At 34.1% G+C, this 19,510-nt stretch overlaps 1 protein-coding gene across 2 annotated transcripts in view; it reads right to left on the bottom strand.

The window, feature by feature from the left end:
* The window catches only part of LOC140443636 (glutathione S-transferase-like), a 41,456-nt gene that overhangs the window by 3,464 nt on the left and 18,482 nt on the right, over nt 1-19,510 (bottom strand). For both annotated transcript variants that reach the window (XM_072534990.1, XM_072534991.1), the window contains exons 2-3: nt 17,387-17,533; nt 6,484-6,651 (exon numbers count right to left, since the gene is read on the bottom strand). In XM_072534990.1, coding sequence (XP_072391091.1) covers nt 6,484-6,651; nt 17,387-17,519 — 301 coding nt within the window. In that variant the 5' untranslated portion in view covers nt 17,520-17,533. The remainder of the gene's footprint in view (nt 1-6,483; nt 6,652-17,386; nt 17,534-19,510) is intronic.

The following is a 19,510-nucleotide window of genomic DNA, read 5'->3' as shown; positions in this document are numbered from 1 at the left end:
GTGAACTAGTGAACTGTATACTTAATATTCTGTTTTTATATTACTTGGGTATTAATAAGATAATATAATAATAACATCGATGAAGACATGAGAAATATGGAAATACGTGCTTGGCGGAGGAAGGCGATGGATAGGGACGACTGGAGAAAAATTCTTGGGGAGGCTAGGACCCACACAGGGTTGTAAAGCCAAAATGAATGAATGAATGGGTATTAATAAGCCGCAACAAAAGGGTATTAAGCGAAAAAGTTATAGAACTGAAACGAGAAGCTGCTACGTTTGGTCTATATATAAATGAAAGCAAAACAAAATATATGGAGTGCACAAAATCGAATGAACATGAGAATCTGAAGGTAGACAACCATACCTACAAATATGCCTCCACTTTTCCCTACCTAGTCTCAATAATAAATGACAACAACAACAGTAAAGAAATACAAGCACGGATTCTTAGCGGTAATAAGTGCTTTTATGCATACAAAGACTTAATGAAAAGTAAGTTACTGAATCGTGAGTCTAAGCTGAGAATCTACAAAACAGTAATTAGACCAGTGGTCACATATGGATGTGAAACGTGGACCCTCTCAACCACTGATGAAAATCAACTGAGAATATTTGAGCGCAAAATACTAAGGAAGATATTTGGACCAACCCAATGCAGCGATAGTTCGTGGAGAATTAAAATGAACCACGAGCTGGATGAACTAATGCAGAGCGCAGATATTGTCAGATTTGTAAAGTCACAAAGACTAAACTGGCTTGGTCACCTAGAAAGAATGCAGATAATCGAGCTGTAAAAGTAGTCCAGAGATGGAAGCCCCAAGGAAACAGAACAAGAGGAAGGCCCCGTAAAAGATGGATAGACGACGTAGAGAGGGATCTTAAAACCATGAACATCAGGCAGTGGCGAAGGAAAGTACCCGACAGGGCAGAATGGAAGAACATTGTTAAGCAGGCCAATGCTCACAAAGGGTTGTAGCGCCATTAGAAGAAGAAGAAGAAGATATTACTTGGGTAGCGGTAAAAACTAAAAATACATTAATAGTAGGTATATTTAAATTTAATACTTATGGATAGGTATATTTAATACTAAATAGAAAATACGTATATTAAGATTTAACTAAAGATAATAAAATTAGGGTTGATAGAAGATCTCATGTTTAATTGATCAAAATATGAGTGAACCACCAGATGATGAAAATACTTCACCGAAAAATAAAATTCTCCTCAATATTAAAACAGCACAAAAATTTCGGCAGTCTTGGTTAAATGAAGCTGACTTTAGACAATGGTAACTCGAGATCCTACTAATATTTATAAAGCTAAATGCAAAGTCTTCTAAACCAATCACGAGTCAGTAATAATATTTTTAATACTCTATTGATTTTAAGTTGAACTTTCAATTCAATACTTTCATAAAAGTCATTAATAACCCTTATACTCTATTTAATACGATAAAATTCAATTTGAGGATTATTTTTTTCATCTGCTATAATTTTTTCCAATTTACTATAATTTTATGGCCCTGGCCCAATAATCCCACTCTCCAGGTTGGGGAACACTGATTAAGAGATTATATTACATTGATATACTTGAAGTCACTAAATACCTACATAACCATTTTAGCATTAAAGTAGAAAGTAGCTATTTAAAGTTATTACTTTTGCCTTCAGTCCCGTTTGGATTTGGATGTATTGGTTCTATTCTTTATGGTACTCGTGTACCAATAAAGTTTTCTTGTATTTGCTGACATTCTCGTGATTTCTATTCCTGTTTTTACTAATTTCGCTTTCTATAAAAATTTACCAATATTCTATTTTATTACGATCCATTATCAGAATATTTTAGCTTATTGTAATATTTATAGACATACAGCATACGTGAGAGATGCAAAATGATCCAGTTGATATATCAATTCATTCCCCTTTTTTAAACAGATATTTTAATAATCGGACTGGCTGACGCCTAAGATAAGTAAAACAGTGTGGTTTTTAATATATTTCTGTACGTGAAACTCTGTATGCTTTCCGGAATAAAATAGCCGACGGAAAATTTATTTGTTGGAACAACTGATATAGAGTTAGAGCAGTGGTTCTTAATCTTTTTGAGTCATGTGCCACAAATTTTTTTTATTATTTTTGGTACCACCTAACTAAAATACCTATCTAGCTAGGTAAAATTTGACAAGAATAAAATTTTTTAGGTTATATTTTTAGATTTTATATAAACAAACTGTAGTGAGAAAGTTGTGATTATTTTCACATAGCTTATGTAATAATCTCTGGTTCAGTAATACTAAAATATACTCGAAGAGCCGGTTCTGTATAAGTTCTTAATATTTAGCATTGCGGAAAATCCATTTACGTATAGGTATGTTGTCGAAAAAGGTATCAAGTATTTTAAAGCGTGATTTTCAAGAGAAGGGAATCAAAATTCCTTCTTGTCGAAAATTCAGCAAGGTCGCATAGCTTAAAACGCAATTTTAGTTACCATCACACGACAAATCAATCAGTTTTTCTTGTTCAGTTGCACTTAAATCTTGGATCGACGACTCAACAAGAAAGGGATTGCGTATCCATTCAAATTCAGAATAATTTTGTGTTAAGTTTCTCTTTAAATTGCTAGATTAATTTATCACAGTGAATCTTACATCGTAACAATACCTCAGAATCAATATAAATTTTATTATCTATAACGAATCTTTCAAGTGTTAGAAAATGGTGGAATAAGTTATTTTCAAGACTTGTTTCTACAAGTTTAAGCTTCTTTATAAACAATCCAATCCTATCAATAATAACAAAGTGAGTTGTATATTTATCTTGTAGACTCAAATTCAAATCGTTTAGTTTGGTAAATATACCACTGAGATATGCTTATTGGCACAACCAAATTTCGTCAGTAAACTTGTCTTTCAGTCCACGATTTTGTTTATAGCTAGCAATATTTGAACTTTGGAACGAAGGTCAAATAATCGAGATAGCACTTTTCCTCTTAAAAGCCACCTAATCTCTGTATGTAGGAGCAAACTGTCGTGAATACTTCCCATATCGGAACACAAAAGCCAAAATAGTCTTAAATTCAAAGCTCTCGACTTAATTTAATTTACTGCTTTAATAGCGCCATTCAGGTCCTGCCTTAATTCATCTCTTTAGCTGCCTAAGCTTGTCTGTTTATGCTACAGTAAATAACGACGCATTCCGGTGCGACTGTTTTAATTCTTGTTCCAACATCTTAATGTTTTCACGCACTACAGCCAATTCCAACCAATTTTTGTAATAAATATTTCGTCAATAAAATATCCAAAGGACTCGCCTAATTAAAATTGCCGAATGGAACGCCCACAGCCTATACAAGCACGCACAAGAAATCCGTGCTTTTATACAAAATAATAATTTAGACATATTGCTTGTAACTGAAAGACATTGTACAAGGAACCGCGCATGGAGGGACTGCGTTAATAATTAAACGATATATTAAACATCACACGATAAAAGGATATAAACGAGATTATCTACAAGCAACAACAGTTTGCGTTCAGGACCTCACGGGGCCAATAGTAATATCTGCCTTACACTGTCAGCGAAAACATAACAACAAAATGGAACAATACCAAGATTTTCTCAGATCGTTAGGTAATAGATATATAGCTGGTGAAGACTGGCACGCTAAACATACACAACAGGGTTCTAGGGTCATAACAGCTAAGGGCAAGGAATTACTTGCAGCCATATCAGATAACAAATCAATATACTTAAGTACTGGCCAACCAACCTATTGACCCAGCGATCCAAGAAAACTACCCGATCTACTAGACTATTGGATCATAAAAGGAATCATTAGAACTTATTTTCAGATTAAGTCTTCTCTAGAGTTATCCTTAGATCACTCGCCAATTATAACCTCACTGTCCAATGAAATTAATGAAAAACCAAGCAAACTACTCTATACAACCACAAAAAAAACTGGGTAGAATTTAGGGAATCTTCAAATTCTATTAAAAATGCCACAAGAAATAGAAGATGCAACAAAAGAATTCCCAATAGCTATACAGAAAACTGCGAGGGCAGCAACCCCGACTATTGACTACACTAAACTAGTAAAAAATCTTGACCCTATAGTTAAACAAAAAGTACCAGAGAAAAGGCAGCTACGAAAAAAAAGGCAGATATTCAAATCCGCAAGCGATAAAGCAAAACTAGTTATCTTTCTTTCCTGAAACTACAGAATACTCGCTTTGGAAGATAACAAATAAGCTAAAACAACCACAGCAATATCGTCCTCCAATAAGACACATGCAGGGTAAATGGGCCAGAAAAAAGAAAAAGCCGCAGCCTTTGCTGAACACCTAGTAAAAATTTTTGAACCAAACGAACCACATCTCAACGATAATTTTAGCGAGATTCATACCTGCTTAGAAGCCCCGCTCTAACTGGACTTACCGATTACAAACTTCACGCTAACAGAAATAAGAAATACAATTGTGAAAAATACAAAACAAAAAAGCCTCAAGGTTTGATAACAGGAAAGTTATCGCAAGAATGTGCAATAAAAGGTTACAAATATCAGCAGCGCATTTTCAACGCCATCATCAGAACAGGCTACTTTCCGAGTCAATGGAAAATTTCAAAAGTTATCCTGGCACCAAAACCTGGAAAAAACCAGAAGATCTAAAATCCTATAGACCTAAAAGTTTGCTGCCGATTCTATCAAACGTATTCGAAAAGCATCTATTGATAAGATTAATTCCAATTTTAGAAGAAACTAAACTTATTTCGGACCACCAAATCGGCTTTAGGCTAAAGCATGGGACAATCGAGCAGGTGCACACAATAGTAAAAAAAAAATCTCCTACGTGCTGGAAAGTAAATCATATCTCTTAGCAGCCTTCGACAAGGTTTGGTATAAAGTCCTACTTTATAAGATAAAGAAACAATTGCCTTATCCTTTCTTTCCACTACTAATATCCTACCTATCAGATAGATACCTCCTGGTAAAACAGCATGATGAATACACTCAGCTCCACCCTATCAAAGCAGGTGTTTCAAAAAGAAGCGTACTAGGACCTATTTTATTTCTGATGTTCACTGCTGTCCTCCCATCCAGCAGTAACACAGAAGTTGCTACTTTTGCAGACGACACCGCAATACTGCTATGGACTCTAATCCCACAAAAGCATCAGAAAATTTACAAGAAAACCTAAATAAAATAGAAACTTGGCTAAAAAAATTGCGAATTAGAGACCAAGCCAACACATGTAACCACAATGAAACGATGTGAATGCCCTCTGGTCACACTCAATGGCAAGCAATTAAGTTAGGCGAACGACACAAAATACTCAGGTATTCATCTTGACAACCGACTAACCTGGCAGAAGCACATCTTTACCAAAAGAAAAGAACTGAGCATTAAATTTGGATATATTTACTAGTTGATTGGTAGAAACTCTAAATTCACATCGGATAACAAACTGCTTATATATGCAATTCTAATCTTGCAATCCTCTAACGCTTCCAGAATAAAGTGTTAAGGTATATAATAAAAATGCTACATGGTATGTTACATCCTTCGTTGAAAAAAAAATGGAAGTGCCTTCGGTAAAATAAGTTGTAACAAGTTACAGTGTCAAATATGGTGAACGGATAAAAGTACACTCCAATGTACTTGCAAAGTGGTTATTCGATGACAATAATGAAGTGCGTAGTGACAATTTTCTTCGCTTTATCGTTAAAAGTAGTAGTTATTGTTGACTTATCCTTTACCAGACAGCTTTATTGGTAATATGTCGTGTCCACGATATTCGTAATATTCTACTCGGAAGGACTTCATTTCGAAATCTTCGAGCAAAATCTTCCTGCGAGTAATACATAGCAGAATATACACGATATTTGAGGAGCAATACTTAATTAAGATTAAGGATTGGCTTGGGTACCAGAGAAGTCTTGTTCAGACGTTCATATTGCCTACATGTACATGTAGGCCATAAACTCTTGACTGCAATAGTTGTCTCAATTATTGTTATCTCAATACTCATTCTTGTTCGGATCTTATCATTTCTTATTTTGTCGTGAAGTCTTAGCCTACAGAAACGTCTCAAAAACCCATTTCCATTGCCAGTAGCTTTTTTTAAGGATCCTCTTATTTAATTCTCAAAGATAAAGACTCGACATCGAATGTGGTCTTGCAGATTCTGGTTTTTTATCTTGTCTAAATTGTGTGTAATGTAACGCCGTATGAATGTTAAATATGTTTTTATAACTAATATTTTTTACCCTGTGTCCCCTTATTGTGAATGATAAAAACAATGCTAAATTATGTACTCAGGATACATCACGATGCTTCAGAAACGTTTTTACTTTAAAGACAATTTAAGATAAAATACAAATTTTTTAATAGTTCAAGATACTTTTTTTAAATTTTATTAAAACATAAATTAAAATATTTGATTATAATTAGGTACAGTTCATTAATTAATCAAATACTCACTTTTCAGGATATCTGCTACAATATTAATTGCAATTTCGATTTCCAAATTTTCTTCATTGGATTTTCCTACTAAACCAACAACATTTGCTACGTATCTAGCCAAGGGTGTTCCTTGCGTGTATTTCTTTCCATCTACTTCCAAAACTGGTACCTGTCCAAATGGTGTGCCTAAAAAAAATAAATTTTAAATATACTGCATTTATCATATTATCAGCTAAGTTGTTTACATATCGCCGATATAATTTATTACTTTAAATAAAATCCAAATAGGACAAACACCATTGGAGGATTTACGGATTAGCCAATGAGTGGGATAGGTCTGTCTCATTTCCCCATTCTGATTATCATGCATTCCGAATCTACAGGGTGTTAGTACGTACAAACTGTTGCGTAACAACAATACTTAATATTTTTAGTCTATTTTTGTATCATATTATTTAGTTTATTTTTGTATCATACTGTATATTAGTTTAGATATATAAAATTTCTTTGTACTAACTAATAATCTGTAAAGCGCCGTTATCTTGCATTTAAATAACTTTCTACACAAGTTTCTAAAACCTTCATAGAATCGTAACAATGAAAGGATTAGTATTTTCCAAATTACCCTCTGACGCATTCCAAAATTCCGCAAGTTGAGACAAATACCCTTATTCAGGTAGTTTTTATCAATGATTTGAAAGTTAAAGGTATTTGAAAAATAAACATATCTTTTAATACGTCGAGGGGTCAGGGGGGAGATTTCGGAATGTTTGTGATTGAGGGGCGAGAGTGGACATGAGTATCAGTTCAAATTCCAGCACTGAAGGAGCGTCAGGCTCTACTCGCCCTAGCGGCATATTAGTGTTTTAAACCAGTCGGTATATTAATAAGTTCGTGTCAATATTGTATCACCGACAAGTGTGTATCATATGCAAGTTATCGGCGTTTAAAATACATTGTATTTGTTTAAATATAATTGTTCAAACGTTCTTTTCGAATCTTCATTTTTCCCAGTTTTCTGGGTGGTCCTTCAAAGAAATATATATATAAAGTGAACCTATTTCCCTAAGGAAAAACCTTGTTCCCCAAGGGAAAAAACCAGCGACCTATTACTGGTGCGTGAAACAAAGCCATCAGGATAAAGGTGTAAGGACAAACACCTACATCTTCGCTCATGTTCCTTCGAACCGGACTTCTTCACATTTCAACTTCGAATCAGAGATCTTCGCATGTCTCATCTTCAAGTTAGACATCAACGCAGCATCTGCAGCATCTTCCAGTAGGACGCCTCCAGACTCCTTCATCCTGGTAGCTGATTTAACGCCTAGCATCACACTCAACAAACTGTAAGTTTTTTAATTTTAGTATCATTTGTGAAGCGCATACTATAAACTCTTTTTGAACATTTATTGAACATTTTCGTTAATTCGCTATTATTTTTATAATTATTATATCCTTTTACTTATATTTTCGATTTTTAGTGTAAATTCTCATATTTTCGCTATATCTCTGTGTTTATTACTATTCTTCTGTTTTTTCAATTTAAAGATCAAATTCTTTCACATATTTCTCGCTCACTAAATCTTAATCTAATTCAATCAGCTATTCATGGATAAAACGGTTGATGATATTGTTAAAGTAAAAGATGATCTCGTTAAGGCAAGAGGTCGAAGTAAAGCTTCGATAACTAGATTGGAGAATTGGTTTAAAGAAAATGAAAAAAGTAATATTTCAAAAAATGAATTAATTTTTAGAAAAGACTATCTATCAAAAGTTTTTGACAAATATCTCGAGGTTCAAAATGAATTAGAGACAATAGATGATGAATTTTCTGTTGACATGGCAGACGTAGAAGACAGATTTTTAACGTTAGGATCAGCTCTAAAGAATAAAATTGATACAATTTCAGTAAATTCTGTTGTGAGCACCTCAGCTCAACAAAATCATTCAAATAACCATCATATCCGCCTACCGGAAATAAAAATTCCACATTTCGATGAAAATATAGCAAATTGGCCTAGTTTTATCGAGATGTTTACCAAACTTATCGTAGATGATTTAAATCTTTCAGATATTGAAAAACTAATTTATTTAAAATCAATTCTCAAGAACGAGCCTCTACAACTAATTGAAAATTTGGAAGTTGTAGGCTCAAATTTTTCCGTTGCGCTCGATACACTTAAGAATAGATTTGAAAACAAATGTTTAATAATTAACACTTATTTAAAACAACTTTTGAACGTTCCTTCATTAACAAAAAATACTGCTCAAAACTTGCGAGAATTCTTAACTCACATAAAAAAGAATTTAAGTGCGCTAAATAATTTAAATATCTCCGACAATCTTGCAGATTTAATTTTAATTCATATATTTACACAAAAATTAGATTTTAATATGAAACGATCCTTTGAATCCGAAAGAGATTTCAACGAACTTCCTACAATAGATGAGTTTTTGAATTTTATTGAAAAGAAATGTAAGATATTGGAAAATTTGATCTTTGAAGAGAAAACAGTTTATAAATCAAAACCGTCTCTTCATATTTCTATAAATAATAGAGATACATCTTTTAAATGTTTCGTATGCAATTCTAACTCACATAAAGTATACTCTTGCCAACAATTTTTAAATTTGTCCGCTCAAGAGCGTATGCAAAAAGTAAAAAACAAAGGTTTTTGTCTCAATTGCCTTGCTAGTGGTCATATGTCTTATTCTTGTTCCTCATCTTCGAATTGCAAAACCTGCAATAAAAGACATCACTCTTTGCTTCACATTTCGCACCCGTCGGAAAATATTTCACGGCAAAGTTCGTATAGATCGAATTCTGAAAGTCAACCCGCCCAAAATCAATTTGTTCGGAATTCACGTCATCAACGTCCAAATCAGCATTCGTCTCAATTCACTTCGGAGAATATTCATGCAAATTCGCAGAACAACTCTGTTCCAAATGCAATTCCGCAAGGTTTACCAGATACGCAAAATCTTCCAGGGCCGAGCAATATTTCGTCCCACTCTGTATATTCGAACAATCTGCAAATTTTACTCGCAACTGCTTTGGTAACTGTTTACGATGTTGAAAACAATCCCATCTCTGTTCGTTGTTTAACAGACTCCGGTAGCCAAGTTTCGTTCATAACAGACAGGTTAGCCAAAAGAATTTGTTATTCACCCTATACCAGAAATCTTCAAATATCAGGTATAGCTCAAACTTCTTCTGTTTCAAACAAGATGGTAGACCTTAAAATCTATTTAAACACATATCCTGGTAAAAACTTTAATCTGTCCTGTGCTGTCCTCGAAAACATTACGTGCCAGCATCCACAAGTCGCGCTGGATTTAAATTTATTAAAAATACCAAAAAATATAAAACTTGCAGACCCACATTTCTGTACCCCGTCGGACGTAGACATGCTTTTAGGAGCTGATATTTATTTTGACCTAGTTACTTACGGCTTAATAAAATTAGGCCCCAACCTTCCTATTCTTCAAAACACTCATTTGGGTTATATTGTAGGTGGAAATATCCCATACTCTCGTTATACAATGTTAGGATCAAACGCGACTCCTTCAAAGAACAATGCTCACTCACATTATTCAAATATTTCGTTACACGTACAAACTGCTGATCTTGATTCTCTTTTAAAGAATTTTTGGGAAATAGAAGAGACTAAACCACTCAGTTCTATTCATGTAAAAACAATAACTCCCTCAGAACAGCGAGCTGAGGACATATTCAAATCTTCACTAACAATTCTTCCTAGTGGCAGATTTCAAGTAGACCTACCTCTGAAGACTCCTAATGAATATCAAAAATTAGGTGAATCATTTCATTTGGCAAAAAGACGTTTTTTCAAGCTTGAAAAAAGGCTTAACAAATCAGACGAGTTACGGCATCTGTACACAGAATTCATATCAGAATATGTTTCTTTAGGGCATTGTAAATACGTTCCCCTTTCTAAGCTTAATGAATCGTCCGAACATAAGTTTTTTCTCCCACATCATTGTGTTTTCAAGCATGATAGCTTAACTACTCGACTCAGGGTTGTATTTGATGGATCAATGAAATCAACCTCAAATGTGTCTCTCAACGATATTATGCTCAAAGGTTATACTGTACAACCTGATTTGTTTGAAATTCTAATTCGCTTTAGACTTTACAAATATACTCTTATCGCCGACATCGAAAAGATGTTTAGGCAAATAAGAATCAGCCCAAAACAGACATTTCTACTAAACATTCTGTGGCGCAATTCCCCGCAAGAAGAATTAAAATGTCTAGAACTTCAGACCGTGACCTACGGCACAAACTCAGCTAGTTTTTTAAGTACTAGGTGTCTTAAAGAGTTGGCAGTTCGAAATAAAGAAAAATACCCATTAGCTGCTGATGCTCTAGAAAATTCTTGTTATGTAGATGATATTTTACATGGTGCAAATGATATCGAGACTTTGTACAAGACTTATAAGCAACTTTCTACGAGTCTAAATTCCGCTGGGATACCACTCCATAAATGGAGTTCTAATTCTTCCGAGTTTCTCGACTCTATTTCCTCTGAATCTCAAAAATCTAATTATGTAATAAAACCCGACAATTCGTCAAATAAAGTTCTTGGAATATGTTGAAATTCTCAGTCTGACATGTTCTCTATCTCTCTTCCTGACATTTCTAGTGAACCAAAATACACAAAAAGAGAAGTTCTATCAATTATCTCTTCTATTTTTGATCCTCTTGGTCTAATAAATCCGATTACTGTATCTGCCAAGTTGTTAATGCAAAAAATTTGGATATGTAACTTAAATTGGGATGACAAACTCACAGGAGAAATTTCATCAGAATGGTTGAATTTTCTAGCTCACATTCCTGATCTTGCAAAACTCACAATCTCTAGACCTCTGCTCAATCCGCTCAATATTTCTCGAATTGAAATCCATGGTTTCTGCGATGCAAGTATGAAGGCATATGGCGCTTGTATTTATTTACGGGTTTTACATGAAAATGGAATCGTTTCATGCAACTTAATTACTTCAAAGAGTCGTGTAGCTCCGCTAAAAACCATTTCCCTACCCAGACTTGAATTATTAGGGGCTGTTTTGCTTTCTACCCTGATTTCAAATATCTTTCTTATTATTTCACCAAAGGTTTCTTCCATAGCTTCGGTTAGGCTCTGGACAGACTCCCAAATTGTACTTGCATGGATAAATTCTCACCCTTCTCGTTGGTCAATCTTCGTAGCAAACCGTATAACTCAAATACAGGAGTTAACGCGAACTTATTTATGGAATCACGTAAGTTCTAAAGATAACCCAGCAGATATTCTGTCTCGCGGTACCACACCGGCCCTGCTGGTAGACAATACATTATGGTGGCATGGGCCCCATTTTCTAATGAACGCAACCACTAAATTTAATGAATTTGTTCCAAATATTGATATAACAGATATCCCTGAAAATAAGGCTATCTTAAAATTGAATCCATTTATAGACACATCTGATTTAATAAGAGTTGGTGGACGACTTCGCAATGCAAATGTTTCGTATAATCAAAAATTTCCACTTCTTCTTCCTACAAAATGCCAGGTAGTTAGATCGTTACTTGAAAGAGAACACATTCGCCTATTGCACACAGGCCCTCAAAATACATTGTCAAATATTAGACTCACTTATTGGCCTCTTGATGGACTGAGAGAAATCAAGAGGATCATCTACAAATGTAAGAACTGTTACAGATTTAACGCAAGACCAGCTCATCAAATAATGGCCGATCTACCCAAAGAACGGTTTCAGGTCTCTCGACCATTCACAAATGTCGGCATCGATTACGGGGGCCCATTTCAAATAAAATCTTCAAAACTGCGACGTGCTCCCATTTGTAAGGCTTATATAGCAGTATTCGTATGCCTCGTCACTAAGGCAGTCCATATAGAGCTAGTGTCCAGTCTTAGCACCGAAGCATTCCTACTAACGTTAAAAGGATTCATTTCACGCAGAGGTATTCCTAAAACCATTTATTCGGACAATGCGTCCAACTTTCTTGGAGCTCGTAATCAGTTAAAAGAGCTTTATGACTTTTTTATGGGAACGAATGTTCTACCTACCATAAAAGAATTCGCAGCCTCAACATTAATTGAGTGGAAGTTTATTGCACCTCGATCTCCACATCAGGGTGGAATTTGGGAAGCAGCTATAAAGAGCTGCAAGTATCATTTAGTAAGGATGATGGGCAATAATATTTTTACATTTGAGGAATTAACCACTATTTTGGCTCAAATAGAAGCTGTTTTAAATTCACGACCCCTCTGTCCATTGTCAGACAGTCCAAATGATTTTTCTTTTCTAACCCCCGCTCATTTTCTCATTGGAAGCAGCATGACTTCCTATCCAGAAAAAGATATCTCGACAAAATCCGAAAATAGTTTATCACTGTGGCAGAAATGCAGCAAAATTCAGCAGCATTTCTGGAAATGTTGGTCTAGGGATTATTTAAATCCCCTCCAAAATAAGCCCAAATGGTTTCTGCCCCAAGAAAACATGAAAGTCGATGATCTTGTACTCCTAATCGATGATAACGCTCCTCCTCTAAAATGGCCACTGGCAAGAGTAATCGAAACACTGCCAAGTAAAGACGGCAGGGTTAGAACTGTAAAACTAAGAACTAAAGACGGAACATTTATAAGATCTGTTGTTAAAGTATGTCCTTTACCCCATACTCATTTAGATGTAGGTCACATCAACGGGGGGACTATGTTGCGTAACAACAATACTTAATATTTTTAGTCTATTTTTGTATCATATTATTTAGTTTATTTTTGTATCATACTGTATATTAGTTTAGATATATAAAATTTCATTGTACTAACTAATAATCTGTAAAGCGCCGTTATCTTGCATTTAAATAACTTTCTACACAAGTTTCTAAAACCTTCATAGAATCGTAACAATGAAAGGATTAGTATTTTCCAAATTACCCTCTGACGCATTCCAAAATTCCGCAAGTTGAGACAAATACCCTTATTCAGGTAGTTTTTATCAATGATTTGAAAGTTAAAGGTATTTGAAAAATAAACATATCTTTTAATACGTCGAGGGGTCAGGGGGGAGATTTCGGAATGTTTGTGATTGAGGGGCGAGAGTGGACATGAGTATCAGTTCAAATTCCAGCACTGAAGGAGCGTCAGGCTCTACTCGCCCTAGCGGCATATTAGTGTTTTAAACCAGTCGGTATATTAATAAGTTCGTGTCAATATTGTATCACCGACAAGTGTGTATCATATGCAAGTTATCGGCGTTTAAAATACATTGTATTTGTTTAAATATATTTGTTCAAACGTTCTTTTCGAATCTTCATTTTTCCCAGTTTTCTGGGTGGTCCTTCAAAGAAATATATATATAAAGTGAACCTATTTCCCTAAGGAAAAACCTTGTTCCCCAAGGGAAAAAAACAGCGACCTATTACTGGTGCGTGAAACAAAGCCATCAGGACAAAGGTGTAAGGACAAACACCTACATCTTCGCTCACAAACTTCAGGGCTAAGTCTGCATGGAAATGTAATGAAAGTTTGCTACATAAACGTATATCTGTTAGTGCTTTGTTTTCGAGATACGGGGTGTTGCAATTTTTTTTAGAAACTGACGATTTATGTATTGCTCTAAAACCGGTTAATATTATGCAAATGATATTTGGTGGGTTTTAAGAGGTGGTTATTGCGTATTTTTTTTACATATAATTAAACAAAAACTGGAACAGTGGAGACGAAGTCTCGAGAAAAAAGTTTAAAACTTATTAAGACACAAAATATTAGGAATGTTGAATCCATAGATGGAGTTACTACAAATAAAATGACATCTCCGGATGATGAAATTATTGCGAAAATAGTTTAGATAATAAGTAATAAGATTATAAGATTAATAAGTACCTAGAATCGGTATTACAGAGTAATGGGGAAATATTTGGAGATGCATACAATAGAATTATGGTTGGATATATGAAGTAAAAGGAAGCAAGTATTGTGTTGTGTAACAAACAAATTAAGAATAAGTATATTTGCGGAAGTCTAGGGTGGCACCAATAGTTGCCAAAATAATGTGTGCGGGATTCTGAAAGGAGTAGAAGAGAAAGACCAAAGAAGACCTGGGGAAAACGCTTTCAGCAGGACATGTCTGTAAGGGGGATTGGTATTGATATGATCCAAGATAGAAAATTATGGAGAATTGTAATTAGTAAAGCGAACCCCGCATAGGGATAAAGGTAAATAGAATGATGATGATGTAATATTAGTATTGGTATTAGAAGTATACAAGTAATTTTATTTTGTAGATAAAAAAATTATGCAATTCGTTCCTTCAAAAAAGCATGAAATGGTATACAAAGTTAGTAATGGAACTTATTATTGAGGCTGCTGTTGTTAATGGTTTTATATAAGTTGGAGAAATAATAAGGGATAAAATGAAAATAACGAAATTAAAATCCGTAAACTAATTTTCGAAACCGAATTTAGATTTTTGCTTTAATCTGTGCCTTCTAAGAATTGCAAGGCAAAACAGACGTTGAGACGTTGATGAAGATGTTAATAGAGACATGGGGAATCTAAAAATTGCATTCCACGACATGTCTCCTCAACTAAGCAAAAATCCTTAGCGAATTTGGTTTCTAGTGCTCGTACAGAGTATATCGGAATAATACTCTGTACTCTCTGTATATATTAACATCTTTATCAACGTCTGTTTTGCCTTGCAATTCTTAAAAGGCACAGATTAAAGCAAAAATCTGAATTTGGTTTCGAAAATTAGTTTACGGATTTTAATATCAGATGTCGCTATTTGCGTCTATACGAATCCATGTTAGAGTTGCCTCCTAAGACAGAAAAGATTTATTTTCACTTTCAGGGCGACTGTGAATAGCCGTTCTTAAGAGCCCCTTTAGGGCGAAATACGTTTAAGCGGATACACAGACGCACTGTACGTGAAATCAAATCTTAACTGTCTTTTTCCTCCGAAAATAACGATATTTAAAAAATTCATGAATAGAAAATTATCAGTTTTTTACGATTTACATGTTACGACTTTTTAGCTTTGACAAAACAACCAGGAACTTTTACAAAACAATCAGCACAAGAAGTTTGAACTATCATTCACTCTTTGAATGACATTGAGATATCGCAAATTCGTTTAAATTACTACAAAGTTTTTGTGTGTGCTTTATAAACATCTTAAATGCATTAGTCAATGGTTACCCATCGTGGCTAAACAGAAATTTGTTAAGCTGGTGCTTAATCATATCCACCACGGCGACTGAAGATATTGTTTGTCTATAAAATTGGCGAAAACGTTTTATTTACCATTACCATGGTACTTTATGTGTTATATTATTGTGTTATGTTACTGTTGGAGTTATTATAATATTATCGTACATACTACTCAGTTTTAAGTAAGTACTGATAACTTTTGTTTATTTTGTTTGTTTTTAGTTTCGAAGAGAACTGTGGTTTTTGACGGAGAAGACAAAGGATAAAGGATAAAGGTAAGACCAGATTCCAGTGTGTAAATACACAAGACCTAAAGTTTAATATCGGCTCCAATGCTTTACTATTGACTTCCAAGATATAACCGAGATAGTATGAATGAAATTCATATAATGCGTATATCCTAATATATTATGAGTGATAGTTACCACTTTTACAATATAATGAAAAAATGTATATTTTGATTTATTAACAGTTTAATATGATATGATAGCGTCCTAAGAGGTAAATTATACGAAGCCATGAATGAACTTAACATTCCCCATAAATTAATAAGGCTCGTAAAAACAACTATGAGTAAAGTGATCTGCAGAGTGCAAATACAAGGCGATATGTCACAAGCGTTTGAAACATATGCAGGGTTAAGGCAGGGAGACGCGCTGGCGTGCCTTCTCTTTAATATAGCGTTAGAAAAGACTATAAGAGATGCCGAGTTACACAATAGGGGAACAATCTTTAATAAATCAACGCAGATTATGGCTTACGCTGACGATCTGGATTTGATCGCACGTACTACACGAGGACTTAAAGAGATGACTTCCACCTTCTTGACAGCCGCACAAAATATGGGCCTTAAAATAAACGAGGAAAAAACCAAAATGTTAGCATCTATTCCAAATAACAGAGATAGAGCTAGAAACGCCGAAGAAAACTTCAGTATAGACCAATATAATTTTGAGGTAGTAAATAAGTTTACATATTTGGGTTCTCTCATAACAAATGATAATGACACATCTGAAGAAGTAAAACGGAGGGTACTGCTAGCAAACAAATGTTATTTTGGACTAAGCAAGCAGCTAAAAAACAGAAATTTAAGCCAGAAAACCAAACTAATAATATATAGAACACTCATCCTACCAGTGCTGACATATGGGTCAGAAACATGGACCATCTCCAAAACAGACGCAAATCTTCTGCTCGTCTTCGAAAGGAAGATACTAAGAAGAATAATGGGCACATTCTGTGAGAATGGTATTTGGAGAAGGCGATATAATTTCGAATTGTACGAGAAGTATAAAAAAATAGTAAATGGTAGAGATGTAATATCCTTCATAAAAATAGGTAAGCTTAGATGGGCTGGACATGTGTCACGAGCAAATGAAAATTACCCACCCAGACGAACTCTATTATAGGTCCCAGTGGGAAATAGGAGTAGAGGCAGACCACGACTGAGATGGAGGGACGGTGTGGACAAGGACGCAAGGAAAATCGGCGTGGCAAATTGGCAACGGTTGGCGATGAACAGAAACGACTGGCGAAATAGACTGGGGAAGGTCAAGGCTCAACTAGAGCTGTAGCACCACTGATGATGATGATGAACAGTTTAATACATTTTCCGGTTAAATAGACATATCTTAAAAGAATAACAAACATAAATTATTTGCAAAGGTACTGTAACATCTTACTTGGTTTTACGGCTGGCCAATCAGCTTTCTCGACGCGAACATCTTCAAAAGGGATTCCACCATAATGAAGGAGTATTCTTATTGGCTCTGCTCTTCCGGTGAAGTTAAAGTAAGTAAGTTTGTAACTTGGCATTTTTGATCGTTATTCTAAAACAAAAAAATAATAATAAAACATTGTTTTATTTTATACAAATAGATCATAAGCTATTGTTTTGTATAATTTTTAAATTTTTTCTTGTTCTTATCACGTGAGTTTAATGTTACAGGCAGTAAAAGGTCAAAATTTAAATATTATTTTTTTTATGCGTACGTCCTAAGTCTTTTTTTAACTTTCTAGTGATGAATTTTTCTCCCAAGATCATTCATAAAGGAATTATCAAAATTTGTCCACAATAAAAAAATTCTAATTTATGAAGTCTATCTATGAAATTTTTAATTGCTAGAAAGTGCTTGCCATATTAAAGAAGATCATGATTTAGACAAATATCAAGCTGGCTTAAGGACGAAAAGTTTGGTAATAGACCAAATTTTTACAATGACATAAATCTTGTCTAGCGGACTAGCTAGAAAAAAGAAATATATGGAGATGGAGGGAGATAAGTAACATATAGATCAGCCATTTAACAGGTTAAGTGCCACGTGCACCAAATTGGGTGGACATGAGTACCCCTCGCTGGTGCCAAGATTGAAATCTTTTGAACTGCTTAGGAGTACCAGAGCTATATTTTTTTTATTTATTGTCGTAGAAAAAATTTACAAATAACATTCGGTTTCTCGTGGAAAAACAAAGATATTAGTACGTTGAAATTCAACCACTCAAGTGGATGGACATCTTATTTTTTCAGTAAAAGACAAAATCAATGTCCACCTAAGTGGGTGGACAAAAAAATACAAAATAAGCACAACAAAAGTGCGACTCATTTTCTTGCTTTGCCAAACTTCGCAATTTTGAATTTCTGTAGATATTGGTTGGTATATTTTGCTAACCTATGTGTTCTAAACCTTTCCAGGGATAATTTCCAGGAGTTGTTTGTATACAATATTTGTTAAAAAGCTCAAACATCGAAGTAAAAAGCTTCTGTTGTAAGTGGTATATTTAATTAAAAAATTAAATTAAAAAATCCAACTGGATTATTATAAAGTTCAGAACGTTTTCAGACTAGTCAGTTCATGTTCAGTAAACTTTTGTAGTACTTGCGAAAATAACCGCAATCCAAACAATGGTTGAGTTTACAATAAAGAAAACATACTTAAAAGTAATAAATTAAATGGCAAAATGCCGATGTAATTGGACTACTAACCGGAAACCATAATTCCCTAGTGGTGGGGAAATTATTTCTATTTCCAAACGGTAGAACTGGAGTTTTCCAACTGATTATATGACACATATGACCTAGATTAGTTATATTATATTAACTAAAGTGATGGACCTCTACGCTTTGTCAAGATAATTTAGATTAGTTAGAAAGTTCATTTGATAACAGATAATCATCCGTAAAATTCACTGGGAGTTGGATTTTTTTGTACTGTATTGTAGAAACATTTTGAATTTATAGTGATGATGATCAGAACAAAAGCCTAATACGTGATAATATAAATCAAACTAAAATGGAATGATATATTATTTTTCAAAGTACAAACGTTTCACGTCACGATTTATTAAGTGTGAACTGTATACTGGAAATTTTAAATACAAGTGAAGTCACTTGTATTTAAAATTTCCAGAACAAACTTAGAGTTGAAATTTTACTAACAAAGCTAAAAATATGACATCCTTACGGAGCAGTATTATAAGAAAAATGTAGTCGTGATTACATTTAGAATATTAGAATTATATTGAATAAATATATAAAAACATTTCTTATTATTAATCATTTAAATTTTATGCAACAGTTGTTTAAGTAATTATTCCAAAAACAATCATTTTAATTAAATATATTACACAATCGGACGCCATTAATACAGGAATACTTCACGTTTCAATAATATGATGGAGGGGTGGCAAATATTGGACAGTCAAAGTACAGTGTTGTCAATATTTTATAACCTTATCTGTTTACCCATAGGTTTGTTTTGATCAATTTGATTCGCAATAAATATAACTTTAATAAACAGTATTTATAA

Source organism: Diabrotica undecimpunctata, chromosome 6, assembly GCF_040954645.1.
Source record: "Diabrotica undecimpunctata isolate CICGRU chromosome 6, icDiaUnde3, whole genome shotgun sequence".
In the NCBI taxonomy this organism is placed as follows: Eukaryota; Metazoa; Arthropoda; class Insecta; order Coleoptera; family Chrysomelidae; genus Diabrotica; species Diabrotica undecimpunctata.
The sequence above is the reverse complement of the archived record's forward strand: the minus strand, read 5'-3'. Positions and strand labels throughout refer to the sequence as shown.